The sequence below is a fragment of the Pseudopipra pipra genome, chromosome 3 (genome assembly GCF_036250125.1).
Source record: "Pseudopipra pipra isolate bDixPip1 chromosome 3, bDixPip1.hap1, whole genome shotgun sequence".
NCBI classification, from domain to species: Eukaryota; Metazoa; Chordata; class Aves; order Passeriformes; family Pipridae; genus Pseudopipra; species Pseudopipra pipra.
Window position 1 is genome coordinate 66392098 of NC_087551.1, and position 20166 is coordinate 66412263.

At 39.7% G+C, this 20166-nt stretch overlaps 1 protein-coding gene across 1 annotated transcript in view; it reads right to left on the minus strand.

Annotated features, from left to right (window-relative positions):
* Window positions 1-20166, minus strand: part of SLC35F1 (solute carrier family 35 member F1) — a 237384-nt gene that overhangs the window by 96005 nt on the left and 121213 nt on the right. Inside the window, exon 2 of the mRNA XM_064649684.1 lies at window positions 8267-8442. Within this exon, the coding sequence (XP_064505754.1) occupies window positions 8267-8442 (176 nt within the window). The remainder of the gene's footprint in view (window positions 1-8266; window positions 8443-20166) is intronic.

Genomic DNA, 20166 nt, shown 5'->3' on the forward strand with positions numbered 1-20166 from the left:
ACAACGCTGGCCAGCCTAAAGCTCAGCATCCCTTTCATGCTCACTGCACTTAGTGCCTGTAAGGTTTGCTCTCATAAAATATGCACCAATCTTTGAACCATGGTGCAATTTTGAATGCTGTGTCTAGAAGGTATGGGTTGAGGGTATAAACTTGGCAGCCAGAAAGATGACTGAGTCTGAGCTTCCTGAAGTGAGAGTGACCTGAACTGCCCAATTTGAATCTCCCAGGGACTTTTCTACAAAGAGAGGTACTCCTAGTTCACATGCAACCTTAGAGCAAATTTACTCTCTGAGTGGAGACCTCCTGTTTCCTCATTTAGGTCAAGAGGATGGTAAGAGAATGCCCTTTTGTTTCTGTGCTCTTGTCTGCATCAGCAGGCACAGGAAAAATGAGGTGCTCCTATCCTTTCACTCAACGCCCTCTTGCATCATTTGTCTCCGATGGCACAAAGGATACTTCTTTGAGCATCAAAGCTATTTTGAAAGCAACCTAGTAAAACAAGAGTCTCCGGACTGAATGATCTGCTTCAGGGATCAAGAAATACTACTACAAAGAATACTACAGCATGGACGCCTGATTAGGCCTGGCCTTTATTGCTTTGGGGTTATCATGATTGCATTAGTGTTTGCATCATTAAACTATGACATACAGTGCTCATGCTTAACTGCTGCCACCTGCATTCCTTTAGAGCAGTGCTTTCCAACTTTCAGCTTGTATGTGCTGTGGGATGTCATGATTTATTCTAATGATACGATGCAAGAGGATGGACTGTGCTGCTTTGGTCAGGACTAAAAGAAGGACAGATATTTTGTAACACAGGATGCATGCTGTGCGTTCAGACAGCAAGTGCCTAACCTAACAATGAGGAGCACCTCATTGAGATAAATAACAACTGAGAAAGAGAGAAAGAGCTGAGGGGTTTTTTTGAGCCTCTACCTGCCAGCATATTTTTCCTGTGTTTGGGGCCAGGATTCCTCTCTGTATGTGCTTATTTGTACCTTGTTAAACAGCTGGCAAAGCAAAACACACTTGATGAAAATAAAAATTGACTAAGCCCTGAGATTCTCTGAGATGCCTGGTCCTTTGCGTGGGTCGAAAGGAGCAAAAGGCCAAAGCAGAAAGCATCTGTCTCCTGCTCAGTGCAACAAGGACAGCTGACAGTGAAAAACCCTGAGTATTAAAAAATACCACCCTCTCTGCTAGGAATAGCAAAACAAATCAAAACAAAAGACCGAGAGGTCAAGTTCTACTGGTTTTAACCCTATCTTTGTATCACCAACATGGTCTATTTTTTTTTTTTACCCTGTCTTTCTATCAACTATGCGGAATAATCATACTGTGTTGAAATTGCATCTATTTCTGTATTATGGCTAAGAATGCAAGAAGAATTCACAGAACTGGGAAAGGAAATTCTGTGGTTTAGGGCAACTAGCATAAAGAATAGGATCTCAAGGTCCTGTATGAAAACTATACATACCTGAAAAGTTTTATACCTCGCTGAATTGTTATTACCTACAGAGTAAAAGGTTCATTCAGTAAGAGAGAGCAGCAACATTCAGCATTTTATAAAAGGAAATTTTTAAAATTCAATTGAAAGTGGAAATAAAATTCAAACACGAACACAATTATTATGTAAATGGAACTGAACAGAATCTGGCTCTAGTCATACTGGTTTTTTCTATCTAGCTTGCTGTGGTGTCCATGATGTGATTGGCAAATTCCAAATACATAACATAACATAATTCTTGCTCCTGTGAGCATGCTATCCAAAACTGAAAATTGCACATTACAAAAAAGATCCCTGCAATTTCAAGTGCCTGAAAGTAGCCAGCATTCTAGTTTCATTTCTCCTAGAGTACAAAATTCCCTATGAATATGAAAAGGGCTCTTCAAAGCCCAGAAAAAAAGACTGTTTGGCTGACCATTTTCATAATAAACATATCCTACACAGTTTGGCATCCCTAATTAGAAACCCAGAGTAATTAGGAGAAAGTGCACTGCAGACAGCAATGTGTAGCACAGCAGGGAGATTCTGCAGCGCTGCTATGAGAATACCAAAGACCTGAAGGTCATTATTTTTCACTGGTCCCAAGCCATGCTTGCTGCTGTGTTTCATTTTTACAACCCAGGGTTAGTGTGGCCCCTTGCACTGGGAGAAGCATGAGAATCATAGAATCACAGAATAGTTTGAGTCAGAAGGAACCTTGAAGATCATCCAGTTCCAACCCCCCTTCCGTGGGCAGGGACACCTTCCACTAGATCAAGTTGCTCAAAGCCCCACCCAGTCTGGTCTTGAACAGTCCCAGGGATGGGGCATCCACAGCTTCTCTGGGCAATGTGTTCCAACGCCTCATCACTCACAGTAAAGAATTTCTTCCTAATATATAACCTAAACTTACTCTCAGCTTAAAGCCATTCTTCCTTGTCCTATCTCTACATACCTTTGTCAAAAGGGAGAGGTGGGCCAGCTCGATGTGCCTTTCCCTGTGCTTCAAGGGCAACAGCACAGCTTCTTGCAATGTCTGCCATGGTTTGCAGGCCAGTGTTTGGGCTGGGTGGTTTCCTTGAGGGACTGAGGACCACTTCTATCACAGGCAGATAGGACCATAAAGCTACTTGGCTGCCGTTTGTTGAATATTTAGTTCGACACTGGAGGCATAACTAAGCTCTTTGTTCTACAGCAGGGGCATGAGTATATTTAGGAAACTGAACAATGTTGAAATGGATCTTCTCTAATCAAAATAACTCCCTATCATGTTCAGTGAAGAGAAGGCTTCTGAAGGCTTATTTCTGAAGGCTCCTCATTGAAAATTCTGATGGGATCGATGCCTTTCCAGAAGACATTTCATCTCAATGGTACAACACACATTGTCCAAAGTACATGATATCTAATATAGTTTGATCAGCTTAAATCATGTACTTGCTGTCTTTCCCAGGCATATTCTTATGGGCAATTGACAAAAAAAGGTGTTAATACAAAAGAAATTCTGTTATGTCTGCCTAAGTTAAGTGCACAATACTATCTTTGAGTTAATATGACTTCGCTACTAGAATGAAATTGAGTAAAAAGAGGCATCTATCCTTTCTATCATTCAATAAATAGCTGACAAGTGCTCCAGTAAAACAAAGCAAGTCCTATATAGTGCTCTACTATCCTTCAAGTAGTTGGTTTTGGTCAATTTTGGTGAAGTAGGAAGGATATTGTGGAGAGGTGCCATGTATCTAAATGGAGATACACACTTGAACAGCAGATAAATCAAGAATTAACATATGGCTGAGATCATCATCATGGCTGGGCTTTGCGAACGAAGAACAGAAGAGAAGGACAACTCCAAACTCGGGCAGATGGAGCTTGTTCAGCCCTGTAAGGCCATCCATCTAAGAGAAGGTCACTCTAATTAAACCTACGTCCTGAGGACCTCGCTGTCACCATCCAAGCTCGCTCGGCCCTGGCAGATGAGCCTTAGGATTAAAGGGTGGGTTCAGTTCAGAGCATACTGTGTCTCACCTAAAAAATCCATTGCGCAGGCTTGAAGGCCTTACCCACTTTTGCAAAGCCCTGTATCGACATCTAGAAATGGCTGAGACACTACTGTCATAAACCAATCCGAGATAGAAATATGATATGTCAGTAACAGGTCTGCAATCATAATAGTCTCACAGGACTCTAGCTGACTCAGGGGCACAGATCACATTTGATCATATGTCAAATCTAAGACATTACAGTTACTCTAGGGAAAATCGTATTTCCATTGACATATGCTGTAACCTCATCACTTGGCCTAGAAACAGAGTTCATCCAGACATAGAGATTCATAAAAACATTTCTGAACTAGCAAATTATTGCCATGTCTCACAAATGATGGGATGAAAATACTCAGTAACTTGTTGCGCTAAAATTAAAGAAACAGCTTGCAATGTGGAGCCCTACTTGCACAGAATCCTGTCCTTAAGACTTTATGGTTCCCTTCTGTGCAGAAGACATCTCCATGGCTCCCTCATTTCTTGTTTTCCAGAAAATCAAAAAAAATATCTGTTTCATATTTTTTCTTTTTAAAACGTTGTTTAGTAGATGTGTTGTTTTCATTTGTAGCATATATGACGTGGCTTTTAGAAGTAACTTATTTTTGATGGTAAGCTGCTGATGATTGCACCTATGTTGACTGTTAGCAATTAATACCTTCTGGATTACTATGGAAAATTTCCCACTTAATGCTTTTTAAGGTGCTAAAAAAAAATCTCCACCAGCTGATGTCCCACAGCTCCATTTCATAGATAGGAGGCTTTTATGACTGATAGCCAAGGCTTTTCTTTTCCTCGACTAATAATAACACCCAGCCCAAAGGAGTATATGGAAGTATCCTGATAAGATTTTGCTCAGCAGAATCCTCTGCTAACAAGGAGACTGAGGTGAGACGATATGTGTTAAAACCTTCTTCTCAGCTGGGAGGTGTTACCACAGACAAATACAAGTTTTGGCTGTGAAAACAATAGGCACGAGAAGAGACCTCAACAGAAGGAACTGAGGAGGTCCTTATTACCTATTAAATGTTTGGCATATCAGCCAGATAAAACATAACAACATCCATTGCCTTATAATGTTCCATTAGTGACATTAATTTTACAGCATCATTCTCATACAAAGAAAACTCCTAAAGAATAATATTCAGATCTCAGAACTGGTGCATTAATGAGCGTTGGACTGGGGGCTCTAGTGGATACCTCTTTGTAGGTATGTGGCTGCTGGCACCTTTGCATGGCTGATTCTGTGCATTCCGAACTGTGAAGAACCTTCACACAAAACTCTTTAGGGCAATCATAAGTTCAACTTAAAATTACATATAACAGAAAAAAAAATTAAAAAACAAAATAAATTTTAAAAAGCATTAAAATATCTGGGATAAAAGAGAAAGATTTTGAAATTCCAGATACATGGTTGAACTTTGAAGTTCAATTGATAGAAATAGTAGTTGGATTTTGCATCAGAAAAATTCCAGTTTAGACAAATTCTTTAACGTTTTCATGATCTCTGCCTGAGCAGTATCCATGTTTTAAGACTCATATGAAAATCTCACAAGAACAGATCTCCTTCAACGCTTTTGTCACTTTTTATTTCTGGTCATGAGAGCAAAATTGCAATAATGATGAAAAGCCCTACTTACACGGAATTCACTGCTTAAAACTACTGAGTCTACCTTCAAACCGGTTCCTCATCAAGAGCTACAGCACAAGCTCTTCCTTTTTTTTTTTTCTTTTCTTAACATGGAATGAAGCTTAAAAAACTCAAGAAATTCTGACACCTGCAGGGCTGAGCATCTCCTACACTATCTGATGCTACGTGGATGCATTGCAAGGTGGTAGTCCTAACCTTTACATCCATTAAAGGGCTGTGCTAAAATTATTTTGGAAAAAAAAGTTTCAACCTGAAAAGCAAAAATGTAGTGCAAGCTGCTGGTTCCCATGGGTTAACTTTAGCTACTAGAAGTTGAGCATTCATCGCAGAAGGCTTTAGTCCAAAAAGCTCAGGAATCCGGAGGCTTTAATCATCTGCTAATGATGCTTTTCACAGACCAGTGCAAATTCTACCTTTTCATTATCACTCAGGGAATATATATGGGGTGATATGAACATCAAGGGACAGTTAAGTCAAAGGGCATCCACAGTAAATCAAAATTTGGAAGAAGACTCTAAAGAAATAAGAATTCTTTATGTCTCAGGAAATTACAGCTTTCAGTCCTACAGTGAACTAAGGGGTTTTTTGCCTGTCTCAAGTGACACCTCCTTAAACAGTACATTCAGCAAAAACCCCAGAGATTAAGAAAGCAAGCAAAGAAAAAGACAAAGGGATGCAGTTGGTTTTTTACTACCAACGAACTTATGATGGTTTGGTTTCTGAAGGAGAAAGAGGACAGTTAAAAGAATCTTCAATCTTGCATATGGAGTAGAAGAATCCCTTTTGAAAAAAAAAAGCCTTTGGATGTTCTCAGCACTCAGAACAGTATAAAATCATTCCATATAAAATTAATACCAGTGTGATATCCATCTGTTAATGGACAAATGATTAGAGCTGCTAGAAAAACTGTCTCAGTGGAACAAACACAGATAATGAATTTGAATAAATACACAAGCAAAAAGACAATGTCAGGCTCAATCACTTGGTAATATTAAATGCCAAGTAAATAAGTTGACTGTGTAGTACTGTACCATCCAGTAGGAATGTTACGCTGAGTGCCTGCATCACTGCTTTCATGACTTCTGTAGCAAATTTTGTTCTGGATTTTTTTTGGACCAAACGGTCTTTTTTGGGTTTTGGGGTTTTTTTTGACAGTTGCATATCCACACTATTCCATTGGTACACTCTGTGTGTACTCTGGTTGCTCATATGGTCTGTATTCAACCACAGGCCTGTTCAAACATCTTCCCCAACCCTTCTCACTTGTCCAGAAAATATTTTCCACATATCCCTAACACTTTTCCATCTAGTTCCAAAATCTGTCTTTTCGGCACAACAGATAGCTCTGACAAACTCTCTTTAGCCCATATTTAGCCCATATTTTTCAACAGTTTGAAAATTATTTATAAAGTACCATTTTAATACATATTTTTATATGTGTAAAGCAGAGTGCTTGATAGCATTTTTTAAATGTCAATATATACCAGGTATCAAACATTATTCTGTAATGCCCAGCAGAATGCAGTATGTATATGAATAAACCCTCTCACAAGTCAGAATTTTCAAAAAAAGTAAAATCTATTTAAAAGTCATACGGACTTGCCTTCCACAGTATCTAAATCAGTCCCAGGAAGGACATTTCTGGGACAGAACTTATGAACATCTAGGCAATCCTACACTCAGAAGAATTATTTTTAAACACAGATCTCCATAAAGATGCTACTAATAACACGTTTTAAACCCTTTGCAGAGCAAAGTATGTGGTGATGTTTCCCCCTACACAAACTGAAATACCAAGACAGTGAAACACTGCCTGAGCAATCTCTCCTTATGTAAGAGCCAAGATTTCCTCTGCAGATTGGACTTCATTGCCTCTGAAAAATGTCAGTGGAGACCAATGTTTATAAAACTTAAGTTGTAACACGTTTAAATGCTTCGTGCTGGAGTACAGCAGTATATTTTTGACTGTTTATTTTTTGCATGGATATTAAGTTTTTCCTGCTTTGGAACCCTTTATAGCACTGTATCACAAGACTGTACTATGAGTGAAGAACTTAAGTTTCAGGATTGTTCCCAAAGCATCAAAAGATGTAACATCAAAGAACGATCCAAAAATAATTGTTCCTGTAAGAAAACGTGAACCTTTCAGTATGCTGATAAAGCTACCACAGCCTAATACACTTTGTAGTTCTTTTCTTCCACAGAGCCCTTCCCTCCTTATGTCAGGAGAACACATGACATTTTTGTTCTTTTATTTTGCTTCTAATCTATGTGTTCTGTGAAGGTGAATAAATAAAATGATTACAAAAGAAAAAAAAAGAGTGGGTGAGAAATGTACTTAAATGCATTCACCTCCTACACCTCATCTACATATTGAATCTCAAAGATCAGAGGGATGAGCAGGAAAGGCACAACCCCCCCATATTATATATAGACTTTCAAACAGAGGATCATTAGATAGCAGTACCAAAGCACACTATAATGCATTTCTCATTTTAGAGGTCAGATTGGTTACACAGGCTCTGTGGCAAAGCAGTGGCAGGACTGTAGAGCTGCTCTGCCCACACAGCACCCCAGAGAGATATCATCCCGAATTCCCTCCTTTCATCTCCTACTTCTCAATAGCTAAAAATTGGCTGCTATTTCTTTCTAATAGTGAACTACTGAATTGTGGTGATTGGCAACTTGAACTAGCAAGCTCTTTGATTGCATCTGAGCTCTCCTTAGTGTGTGTAAGATGTAAAGCATACCAATATTTCCCAGCAAGGCGTGCTGTCAAATCCAAAATGAACCCCAAGCATATGGTTGTGGTGTAAGAGGAGCATTCCCATAAGAACAATTAGGAATTCAAAAGTACTGATGTTTCTTTTAGTTTTTAGGTAGCACCCTGATCCTTGCCATCTACCGAGTCATTCTTTGCTAATGAAGATTTGTTGGGGTTTTTTTCAGTTCATCCAGTACGTATTACTAGGTAATGTAAATATGTAACAAATATTAATGGGGTTTGTGTCTAAATCATATTGCTTGTTGTTGTTCTGAAAAAGTCTTTATCCTTGCTGTTTTCTACAAAACAATTTCAGAGAGACACTTACCTTGTCTGACGGCTAGTGTTGTTGTGTAGACCAAGAATAGAAGGATATAATTGAGGAAGCTCTGAAAAACAGGTGTGTTGGCATGGAAATCTTCTGACAAATACTTGCTCGTGAGACCAATGCCACAGATAAGGAGGGAGAGTACCTGGCCAAGTGCCACAGACAGCAAGAGATCCCTGAAAGGAATGAGAAAAATAGACATAAAACACTCAGCCTCCTCACCAAAGAGGAAACACTCATTGTCCTCAAGAAATCATGTTCAACATTGCTAGGACATGGGGAGAAACACGATGCTTCAGTCAATGAGAGGATCTGCTGGGTATAGCCAACATAATGTTTCCTTTATTTCCGCACTTACCATGGGCTTACACATTGTCCCAACACACGAGTTTTTATTCACATGTTAAACCACAGCAGACGGTACATCCCTGCCATTAATTTTGCATTTCTCATTTCACGAAGGATAAATGATTGTTTAAATCAACCAAAATACAGCGCTGCTTCCTTTGAGCATTTTCCTTAAAAGAAAGACCCAGGAGAATCATTCAGACACAGCAGGAAACACAGATCTTCCAGGACTTAGTTGCCACAGAGAAAAATAAGAGAATGGACCAAGTTTCACCGTCCACATGAATTTACATTTCATTGTATAAACTGTTCATCTACTATGCAAATGTATTTTTATTTTCTTTCATCTTTCTCAGTGCTGAAACTATTCTGTTTGGTGGGAACTTTCCCCTTCCTGTCCCCTGGTTCTTAGAAAAGTATTTTCTGGTTTGGCTTCCTGCTTTAATCTGTTTTTCTTATTTTCAGTCTCCAGTATCCTCCATTCTCCTATTCTCTTCTGCATTCTCTCTCCCCACAGATCTCTTTTACTCTTCTTTGTAGAATTTATTATCTAACCACACAGACCAACTGAGTCCAAACAATTCTTCTTTTCCAGTTTTTATCACAGGATCTCCTGCACCCTATACAACAGAGGATTTTTGAAATTACCCTTAAGAGTTTTCCCAGGTTCCCCATATGTCTGTACACTCAGGCTGATCAGACCTGCTCCACATCTACACCTTCCCATGCAGAAGCATGAAATGTGAAAGTGTCGGCCTGGTAGAGAAGCAAGCAAAAAGAATGCAAGGACATCCAAAAGGGACATCTTCCCACTGCTGCTGTTGCTGTCACTAGTCCTCAGTAAAGAGGGGCTGAGGTCCCTAAGGTAACCCATGAAGGAGAGGGGAAGATGGGAGAGGAGCACACTCTGCGATGTCTCATTTGAGCCTGGAATGAGGAAAGGGACTAGGCAATCCTAAGGGAATAGAGGAAGGAAAGCGGCATCCTGCTCAGCTATAACAGTATTTCATGCATGTTCTCTGCCAGACAGTTTTAAAAAAATTGCTTCAAGGCTGCTTTGCTTTCTCTGACACATTCCCCTGACCTCGGCTCTGCATATTTGGCAGTAATAAGCATCTGTGCTCCCACAACTTGGTAAACTCAAGTGTCAAATTTGTTTCCCTTTTTCTCACAAACAATCCTCCCACAAATGTGTCATGGTGTCATTCATGGCGTGATTCAACCAAACAGACACTGGAAAGCTGGGTAGTTATATTTGGCTAACGTACCTCGCTGACAAACAGCCTGACACAGAGTAAGAGAACAAACTTTATTGTGCTAAACCCCGTGTTTTGATGGGAGACTGCTGGGTAAGTAGCAAGTAAGACTTTACAACTGCTACCTCCACTTTCACATTACACATTCTACTCTGAAACAAAACCATGGGAAACAAACACACTCGATGGAGATTACACCTGAGACTATGATGCAAATGCTGCCTACACTATTGATCCTACATCCTGCCACTACCTGCTTTGTAAGTAAAGGTCAGATCAGCATAATCTCTGTAACTTGAAAGAGCCTTTCGGTAAAAAATTGTCTTTTGGACAACAACAGAGCGTAAGAAATGCAGAAAACTACTCTGTGGGAGACCAAGTGCAAGTAGTACTGTCAATGGCACCATCTTTCGAAACACTGACTACATAAACGATATGAAGTACATACATATTGCTTGTCTCTGATTTTTGCACACATTTGGAATTTTTAATTATGTAAAAATACTCATTCTGAAATCAATCCTCTTCCAGTCAGAACTTAAACATTTTACAGGTGATGTGACAAAGAAAGGTACGAATCTTTTATTCTTATTTCATCAGTGCACAGGGTAGCATATGTTAGATGTTTTAGCAGAACTAATTCAACTGCCCATGAAATGCTCACACCCGAAGCAAAGATGATCCAATTTATAAGGTGTAACTTTTCCTAAGACTGCTCATGCCCGCATTAAACTCTCCTGCCATACCTAGAGATATGGCCATTACAGACATGAATGATAAGCAGTGGCACAGAAGATTTGGTATGCTCCCCTTCTCTCACCACTGTAGGTTGCGACACACTAACCATTACCACAGAAAACAGGTGAAATGCAAAATAAACATGAGAAAGCAAAGCACAAGATCAATAAAATGTTCTTTTTGCCTTGGATGAATGGAAGAGAACAACTCATCTCTCTCTGAACAGAAAAGTAGAAACAAATCTTAAATTACTTGTTTTAATTAGTGAAATGTCAGTAGCAACACAGAATGATACAATGCTTGGATAAAGCTAATAACCAATGTAAGATGCTTGAATTGTATAAAAAAAATGCCTGATAACACTATCTGCATCTCATTTTCTCCCAGAAATTATGATCTAATAATACAGGAGTCTTAGCTCCCAAGCCTTTAATACCTGGATAAGAATAATAACATACCCATTCTTTTTTTAAGAAGCAGCAGCAAGTAAACATTGAAAAGAAGATTTCAATGGCTGTGGAAAACCTACTATTTCCTTTAGACAGAGTAAATAAAGAGAAACTAACTCACAGCTGTCATCTCTGGCACTCATTAGTATCCTCCCTAAAAATCACAATTCTGCTGAAATATACAACATGGCTCCTATCTGCAACATTTTCTCTGTTGCTTTTCATACCCCCCACCAGTCAGAGACTAGCATAAAGGATGATTTCTCCCTTAAGGCTTTGGTCTATCATGCTGGCTTCAGGAGCACATTCATTCACTGAGGAAGCAAGATTCATTCATGTCTTGAAGAAAAGATGTATAGTTTGAGGGTCTTCAAAGAGAACACCAAAAAAGAGTCTCACTACAAAAAATTTTATAAAAGTGAGGGTTTCTGCCTTTCAGGATCTAATTTCTCTTTAGCTGAGTCCTATTCTATTTTTCTACTTGTACTCCATTTAAATCAAAGTAAAGCAATTCTTAAAAAAATCCAATTTTCCCTCACTGAGATCAACAGCACCTTCTGAAACCAAGTTAAAACAGGGGGAAATTTTCAGCTTGTATCTAAACTTTGATCTCACGGATGCATAGAATCACAGAATCATTTAGGTTGGAAAAGATCAACCATTAACCTAGCACCAGATGGGATTTTGAAGCAAGAAACAGGTCAGAATTACTCCTAAATCTCTAAGTGTCACATTGCTAAGTGGGTTTTTCATTATATCCTAACAGAAATTAAAAAATATTTCTTTACCATCTCTTTAGAAGTGGAGCCAGACAATAAAGCCTCATCTTCACATTGGGAGACATTTAATTCTCTTTAAATGCCTGGGCTGGTAGCTGCTGTGTATCATTTTTACTTGTTCCTCCAGGCATATGGAAATTTCTGTCACTTGAATTTCTCCTTCTTTATCAGCCATGACAACACCAAACTTCTGAAGGCAGGCATTCTCATATCAAAGAACTCTGAAGCTAGTGCTTGGTTCCTAGCATATACACAGTGGCATAATAAAATGTACTAAAGAGCAACCTGCAGGTTTTCCCACACTTATTTTTCATGAAGTTAAAACATTTAGCTTTGATTACTAGTTCATTTCCATGTCCTCCCCAGAACATAAAAACACTATTCACAACACAAAATCAATGCAGTGCAACATTCATAAGGACCCACACAATCACAGCTGCTCTATGCTGGAGACTGGGTGACGTGCAGAGGGTGGCCAAGTGATTAAAACATTCAGGCCTGTTTAATTCTGACACTAAATCCTGTTTCAAACCACTTTCCATGTCTGCTTAATCTAATTGCTTTCCCTCCTCTCTTTTGTACTTTATTGGGTATCTTTCCACTGGTAAGTCCCCACTGCATCAGTCACAGAGTACCTCAGATGGTAAAGAAAAGAGGCTGCCACTACTTTTAATCTCTAGCATGAGGTGTGTTAATCCTTCAGCATGCCATAGGCTCCAGCAGCCGAGATTTCACTAGAGGAACACATCTGTAAAGGCTGCTTTATAGCACTCTCAGAACAGGCCTGCAGGCAGGACCATGCTTTCTCTGTGATGGTAATGATTGCCATACAAAGTTATCGCTCCAAATGTTTCAAGCGTGTATCTAAAAAAAGAAAAAACAGATACACTTCATTTAGAGACTCATTACTGCTATGCCATAGCAAAGTTGATGATGTCTGTCACAGCCTTGTGATTTTGCCAAGCTTCTTCACTTGAGTGCATTTTAGAGTTTCTATAAAAACATGAGGAAAAATAAAACAAGGTCTTAAAAACCTCACATTGATTCAAAGTGAGATGAAGGTATACCGCTCTAAGAATCCAGTCAAATGTATTTAAATGCTTAAAGGTGGATAAGGAATCTTAAGATTTCTATTTACCTGATACAAATGTTGACACATATTACCACAGAAAAAGCAAGAACAGCACACATGTCAAACCCACAAACCACCATGGACTGTTACTGTTTTCACTGTAACCAAGTTCTAAGTTCACACACCAACCCTGCCCCCCTTTGAATAGCTGCTTAATGAGGACACAGACATTACTTCCATACTTTGCCATTTGCATTTAACACTAACATAGATAGCTTGTGAAAGAATAACAAGATTTGTTCTGGAATCAACTGAGCTCTCATTGAAAGCTAAAGCTGCGTATTTTCTAATAGGTCTTAAGCATGTGAAGTTTCTATTAGTACTGCATTGCTCTGAAATTGATTGCATTTTGCATGGAAACTTATCTTTTCTTATTTTCCCTCTATTCTTACATGCCTGTTAACAGAGGGTAGAAATTCTACAACTCAGCACACATAACCCTTCCCTCCTCTCTGCCTGTCTCAGTAAAGTAAGGATTGCAGCAAGTCTCTTCAGTTAATGCATCAGAGCTGCTACACACTGCTTTAGAGCAATTTACAGAAGCAGTCCCGATATTCTACAACAAAATGTTCACGGCACTAATAGCAACCAAGTCCCCCCACATATATACTGATAATAACACTATTGGTTCATGTGACACATTTATTCTATTAGTCAATTACTCCCATGGTCTATATTCTCTGCAATCATTCTAGATGATGTCTCAAGAAAATACAGTGGATTTGTAGGTATAACCAAAAGACTTGTTTAATATTTCTAGCAAGGAAAAGCAAACCAACCTAAAATATTTTCAGAATATAGACATCAAGCCATTGCTGAATAGTGAAATAGAAAAGCCTGAATTCCAGCTAAAGCCTACACCACATTAAAATACAAACACCACCAATATTAACCTACAAAGCAGAGCGTGAAACCCACACAACACCAAGCCTATCCATCACTTAATTCCTACGGAGTCATGATTTTGAAATTTAAATTATGTATAGGCTTTGTACTGGACCTCAGCACAAAGGGTGGATTTTCTACATGGTTGCAAAGTTCTTGCATGGTTCTACAGAGTTGCAGAGTACCTCAAGCTCCAACTGGTGCTCGAAAAAATTCAGATTCTCTGTAGCATCTTTAGAGAGTTAGCTCTTTATTTTCCAAGTGTGAACAATTTAATCCCTTTAGGAGAGGACATGACTGTGGACTTGGTGAATCTCCAATTTTCAGGCTGGTCTGAAAAGCCCCAGGCCTTGAAGCCCAAGGCCTAATTTTTGAAGAAAAGCCAGTAGAGAAGTAAAACACCACCCACAAGTTCCTCATCTGCTTTCTGCTCTGTGTCTCAACCAAGCTAAATAAGAGACTTTTTTTTTAATTTAAATAAACCAGGGTTCTGAGCCTTTCATTTTGGGCCAAAAGTACTAAATTAGTTCCTTCTTACTGTGGTTAAAAGTTGTTATGCCTTAAGCTGAGGGTAGGAGGGGAGCTCTGTGCCTTTTTGCTCCCACCACCCTCTCTTGCCACCTCTCCAGCAACTCTTGCACTGCAGCTCCAGATCAAGCTTCACAGCTTCTTTCCTCAGTGGAGCCCAGCACCCTACTGCAGCAGCTCACTGCAGCATCCAAGGGACAGCCCCGAGGGGCAGGGAGGGGACAGCCAGACCTGGATGCACAGCTGGCACTTCCCGAGAGCTGGAGAAGCCCCAGCAGTCAATGACTTGCCTGGAAAGACACCCTGGGCATGGGGAGATCTACCTATGTTTCTTATCCTTTGCTTTTTGGCTTTCCTAGTTGCTTTGAGGTTTTTTCTATTTAAAATGCTGCGGTTCTAATTTCTATTCAAATACAACTGGGTTTGAATTTTAAGAGCCTTTTGAGGAGATCACTGAAAATCAAGGTGTAGGTACATCTGCCTCAAAGCTGTGGCTGACTCAGTCTCTAACCAGTGAGCTAACCAAGATAAAAAAAAAAATTATCCTAAAAACATTCCTAAGTTTTGAAACAGTTACCCACCTTCCAATCAGCAATCTCCTAGTTCTTTTTCAGCTAAAAATCACAGGACTTGGAGCCCCACAGGCTTTTCCTTTTAAAGAATGAAGGTTTCTCCATATACAGTTCTTGGCAACTTCCTCGCCTATGGAGCACTGGATAGACTGAAAATATTACAATCTTTCTGATGGAATCAGAAGTATAATTATAGATGACCATGTGACAAAAGAATTGTATTTCAGGTTATTTTGGTCAAATAAGCTGACTGAAGCCAGCTGCAGCACACAAATCTTTAAAAATTTCACTGTCTACCAAAGTATGACTAGAGAAATTAAGACTCCTAGATATAAATATTTGCTCTAGATCAGAATAATAAATGACAGAATTAACTTTCCATACGAGAGCTTACAAAACTAGTCAAAAACACTCATCAAAGGAACATGGTGTTTTTAAACAAGTAACTTCTTCCATAATTTTCCAGAAATTAATTCAAAAGTGAGATTTCCAGTCCTAGAAATATAATAAGAGACTCAATTATGGATGAAGAGTGAGCTGTAATTTCTCAGGTTAGAATGCTGTATGACTACTACTATGATAGCTACTGAAAATATTACATTTTAGCCTATAAAATCCAGGAAGTCATTATGCTGCTGATCAACATTAATTTTATGATTTAAGAATAAAGCACACAAATAGATGGCGTGTGTTTTGAGATAGTTATTTGTCCTTACTGTGTTCTAAATGTACCAGTCTGAGCTTTCGGCTGTTGAAAGAAACAAGAACGTGGAAGGACTGATGGCTCTCTCTCTCTCTCTTGGAGATAAGAAACTCACTGTCAAATTTCATTAGCTCATCTCACTTGCAGTGGTTTTTATGCCTGAGGCTCAGGACATTACAAATACAGTGATGAATATTTTTAGATAATATGAGAAACAGTTTTAAAAGTTTCACTTCAGTTAAGATCATCATTAGCTCCTAGTTTTCTCAGAGGAGCTGAAAGCCTACATTAATAGACCCGGATGATTCCCACCATCAAGAAAAATAGCTCACTAGTGCCCAAAGAAATACAACATCACTTCTTATTGCTCTCTTGCCATTACTGTACAGTGCTAATACAGTTTAAACTGATGGGGGTTTATGGACTCTTACAGCTATTGAGAGACAGTTGATAAAGAAGGAGATGAAAAGCGTTACAGCTTCTGCTATACCCCTGCCACTGATAAGCCACTCTTGATTGAACGCTCTGATGGAAAACAAGTTTAAATGACTCAAGATTCCTCAAGTGATAGATGCTACTGTAACTTAATTCAGTGTTGTCAAAAACACAAAAGTATGGGCTTGGAGTTCTTAGAAAATACTATGTATGTGAGTCAGTATGATGGATGATTCCAGATTTTTTTCTGATGCTCCTGAAAGTGGCAAAAATTATTCTCGAATTTCTGTCACCATAAAATACATAACCCTAAGTGTATGTATTTTTGAGTATTGGCTGCACACCCAAAATTGTGCAACTAAGCTAATTACAGTTTACTTGTAAAATTAGAGGTTAAAAAAATGACAGGTAGGAATATTTAAAGTGCAAAAGTGCATCTATGAAGATCATGGCTGACTTTTGGAGAACTAAAACTACTAATTAAATTATTACAAGAGGTAGATTTTTTCTTTTTTTTTTATATCTGCAAAATGCTGATATTAAATAACAATGATTATTCATTCTAGAGAGCATTTACTATCTAATGTAAAAGTTTAGTTTAAAAATCATACTTATCTGCCTGGATTCTGCAAAATCTTTTGCTTGGATAAAAATAACTGTATTTAAAGCTTCAGAACACAAAAATTATTTTTTTTTCACCCAACTTTTCTGCTAATTATCAATGACCTTTTCAATAAAATTGAAACACAGAAGAGTTGAAAAATGTCTGCTTCAGTGGGCCAGATTTTCTCCCCAAGTAGGCATATGCAATTCCCATAAGTTTGAATCTTCTTTACACTCAGTTCCAACTCTATCATCTACATGCTTAAAGCATGTAGAAGAAACCTTAAGAAAAATATCCTTAAATTGGCCCCTGCACATCCGCCCCTTAATTGCACTCCTGGTACAGAAAGACAAAGGATACCCACATTAGCATTTCACCGAGGACAGCACTAAGCCACTGCACACTTTTCCAAATCTCCAGCTACTTCAAAGGAGAGATGAGCCTGTGGCTCATTCTAACTTCAACTCTTCAAGCCTCTGACCTTCTTTTGCTGTTCCCATGTGTGGGTTGTATTTGCTGCCACCTCATTCTGCAGCCCCTCCAGCAGGAGTAATGCTCAAAGTGCTCGCTCATGGATATTATCACAAATGCAAAGACATTAAAATTTTATGCTTTTTTTTCCCCAACAATTCTTTAATGCACGGAGGCCAGAATTTTCCCCCTTTGAGTGAGTGTCTTCCTCTATTCTCTTCTTGCTTGTGAAGCCTGTATACTGAGTTTCATAGTGGCAGAACTTCCTTATGGAGAAGCAGAAAACATCCCCATGAGATCTACCACTGATCTAGTGGTTAATACACCACAAGAGGCAGAATATGTGAGTGCAAGTCCTCAGAACAAGACTACTGAAGCCACTTAGAGGCAAAAAATTTAGGGTTTGGCTGCTTTACAGTGCTGGGTGCCACCTTCTGGAAGAGAAGTTTGAGCTCCAGCTCCAGAAAAATTGTGGAGGCACAGCTGGAGAGCGAATTCCTGGTTTGGGTCAGTAACTACCCCAGAGCTGCAGTAATAAGGGGTTTCAGTAGACTACACCCTTCCTGTCCCAGCTGGATCAATTGTGGGGGCCCTACTTAGAGGACTTGAAATGTGTTGTTGAGTTTTCTCTGTGTCTGCTACCAGTCCTTTCTGAAAACAGGGTCCCTCTAAGGCATTTCAAGCTGGCTGCCCAAAACTGACTCAGTGATAGCACAGAGCTACTTTCACAGGTCCTCTCTGCCTTTCTGCTTCTAAGATACAGAAAGATCTGCAGGAAAGGAAGTACTTGGTGAAATGGGGCACTGCAAAGCCAGCTTCAAAGGGATGTGGAGTGCAGGTACTTCCTCTCCTTGCTTTTGCTGTTTGCTCACTACACAGCAGTGACAACCATTACTCAGACAAAACTACACAGGAGATCCAAAATTCTGCATCTTCATTTAAATTTTGATTCCCTGTAATTCAAAAAGAAAAAAGATATTTTGAACGGAAATTACAACTGGCGAGAATTCACATCTTGCTAAATTTAAAGTCCAACACAAAGTTCTTAATTTTTAGGTTTGAGTGCAATTGTTCTAGTCTACTGCTCTACCCTTAGGCTCCAAGATAAATCTCTCCCTTCCTCTCTTCCTTTCAATTCAAACAGCATGACTACCTTTGTCAACACCGTAAATTTACTACAGATCTGACACACAATGATGGAACAGGCTCAGCTGAAGAAACGTAAGGGCACTGATCTCATTTGTGCTGTTTTCTTGGAGCTTAGAATTGCAAAGTGTTTGAAACAAATAAAAAAATAAATTGTAAGTGATCTGGAAAGTTGTCAGTGGCAGATTTTTAGAGAGTCAGGACAGAAATTCCTGGCCTACATGATCCTGCTGTGGTGCCAAATGTACGACTGAAGTCACTGATGATCTAAAGAATGAGAATGATGAATCACTTAAAGTAAAATGAAACCTGTGAAAAAAGGGGAGCTGTAAGGTCCTCTTGGAGGAGATAAATGGAGTGACATTTGACAGGGCATTGATGTGCCTACACTCCCTGCGTTCCAAGTTGCTTTGCTGCAATTTCTTCACAATATTAGCATCTAAATTTCAGATATGCAAAAACAGAAAAGAGAATTCAACCATGTAAACCAGATTGCCTTAGTGTATCACGGTGAATTTATGCTGATACTTTTGGTCTGTGTTTGGCCCAGACAACTGTAAAAGTTTTGTTCTTTCCCTGCCAAGTTCACTGATAAAATGGTAGCTTCGTCCTTGGAGAGAGAGCTTCTTGTATAAACTATATTAATTGGTGTTCTGTGATTGGTTCATCGTCTGCCAAGGACATTTGAAGGAGAAATCAAAGAAGAGGGGAGGAAGTCACAACCCCTGACTCAATTAGGGAAGACCCCCGAAGCATACTGTGCATGTGTACGGGGAATCCCAAAATTCTCATGCATGCGCTGAAGGGATGCACTTGCATAATAGGGAGTGGGACTGAGGGCCTCTGGCTGGGCAGTGATGGCCATCGTGAACTTACTGACTCTCCAAGGATGCAGCTTCTGCTATGGGTAATTATAGGCATGCTAGGTCGGTAAGATAACTTTATGGGCAACAGCTGGGTAACTGGGGAGGTCATGCTGGGGGCTTATTTCTCTCCTTCTTCCTCCCTTTTGGGTTTGTTCGTTTTATAAATACTGGTTTTTGTTGAGCTTTCAACAGTGTCATGGTTTCAAGATTCAGTATGGTCCGAACCCTCCCTAATACACTTAGTGAGAACAGTTTTGCCTTGCCAGCACTGAACTGTGGAGTCATGCAAAGGGAGTGGGATGTAACCAGGCCACTGAGGGTCTCCTCAGTGTGTGCAGCTGATATGCCATCTTCTTCCCATATACATGGTATGCCAAAATGCACATCTGAACAAGGATCAAAATTGACGTTCCAGTTGCAGTAAATGAGATCAGCCTCATGAGGCTTTCCCAGTGTATGCTGGGAAGTTAATCAGCACCATGCTACTCTCCTGACCGTGGTGGATATGGAGTAGACATAGCTCTATTCTTCCCAATATCCTTCAGGTGTGCCAACCTCCCCATGCACAGCACTGGGAAATGGCACTCCTATATTATCCCCCACTTCCCTGGGGAGCCTGTTCCAGTGCCCAACCATGCCCTGGGTGAAGAACCTTGTTCTTAGGATATCCACCCTAAACTTCCCTGACACAGTCTCATGCCATTCCTTTGGGTCCTGTCACTGGTCACCAGAGTGAAGAGATCAGTGCCTGCCCCTCCTTTTCCCCCTATGAGGAAGTTGTAGGCTGCTATGAGGTCTCCAGTCTCCTCCAGGCTGAACAAACCAAGTGACCTCAGCTGCTCCTTGTATGGCTTCCCCTCTAGGCCAATCACCATCTTCATGGCTCTCCTTTGGATGCTCTCTAATAGCTTTAAAACCTTGCACAAAGTACTTGAGGTGAGGCTGCACCAGTATAGAGTAAAACAGGACAATCACTTCCTTCAATCAG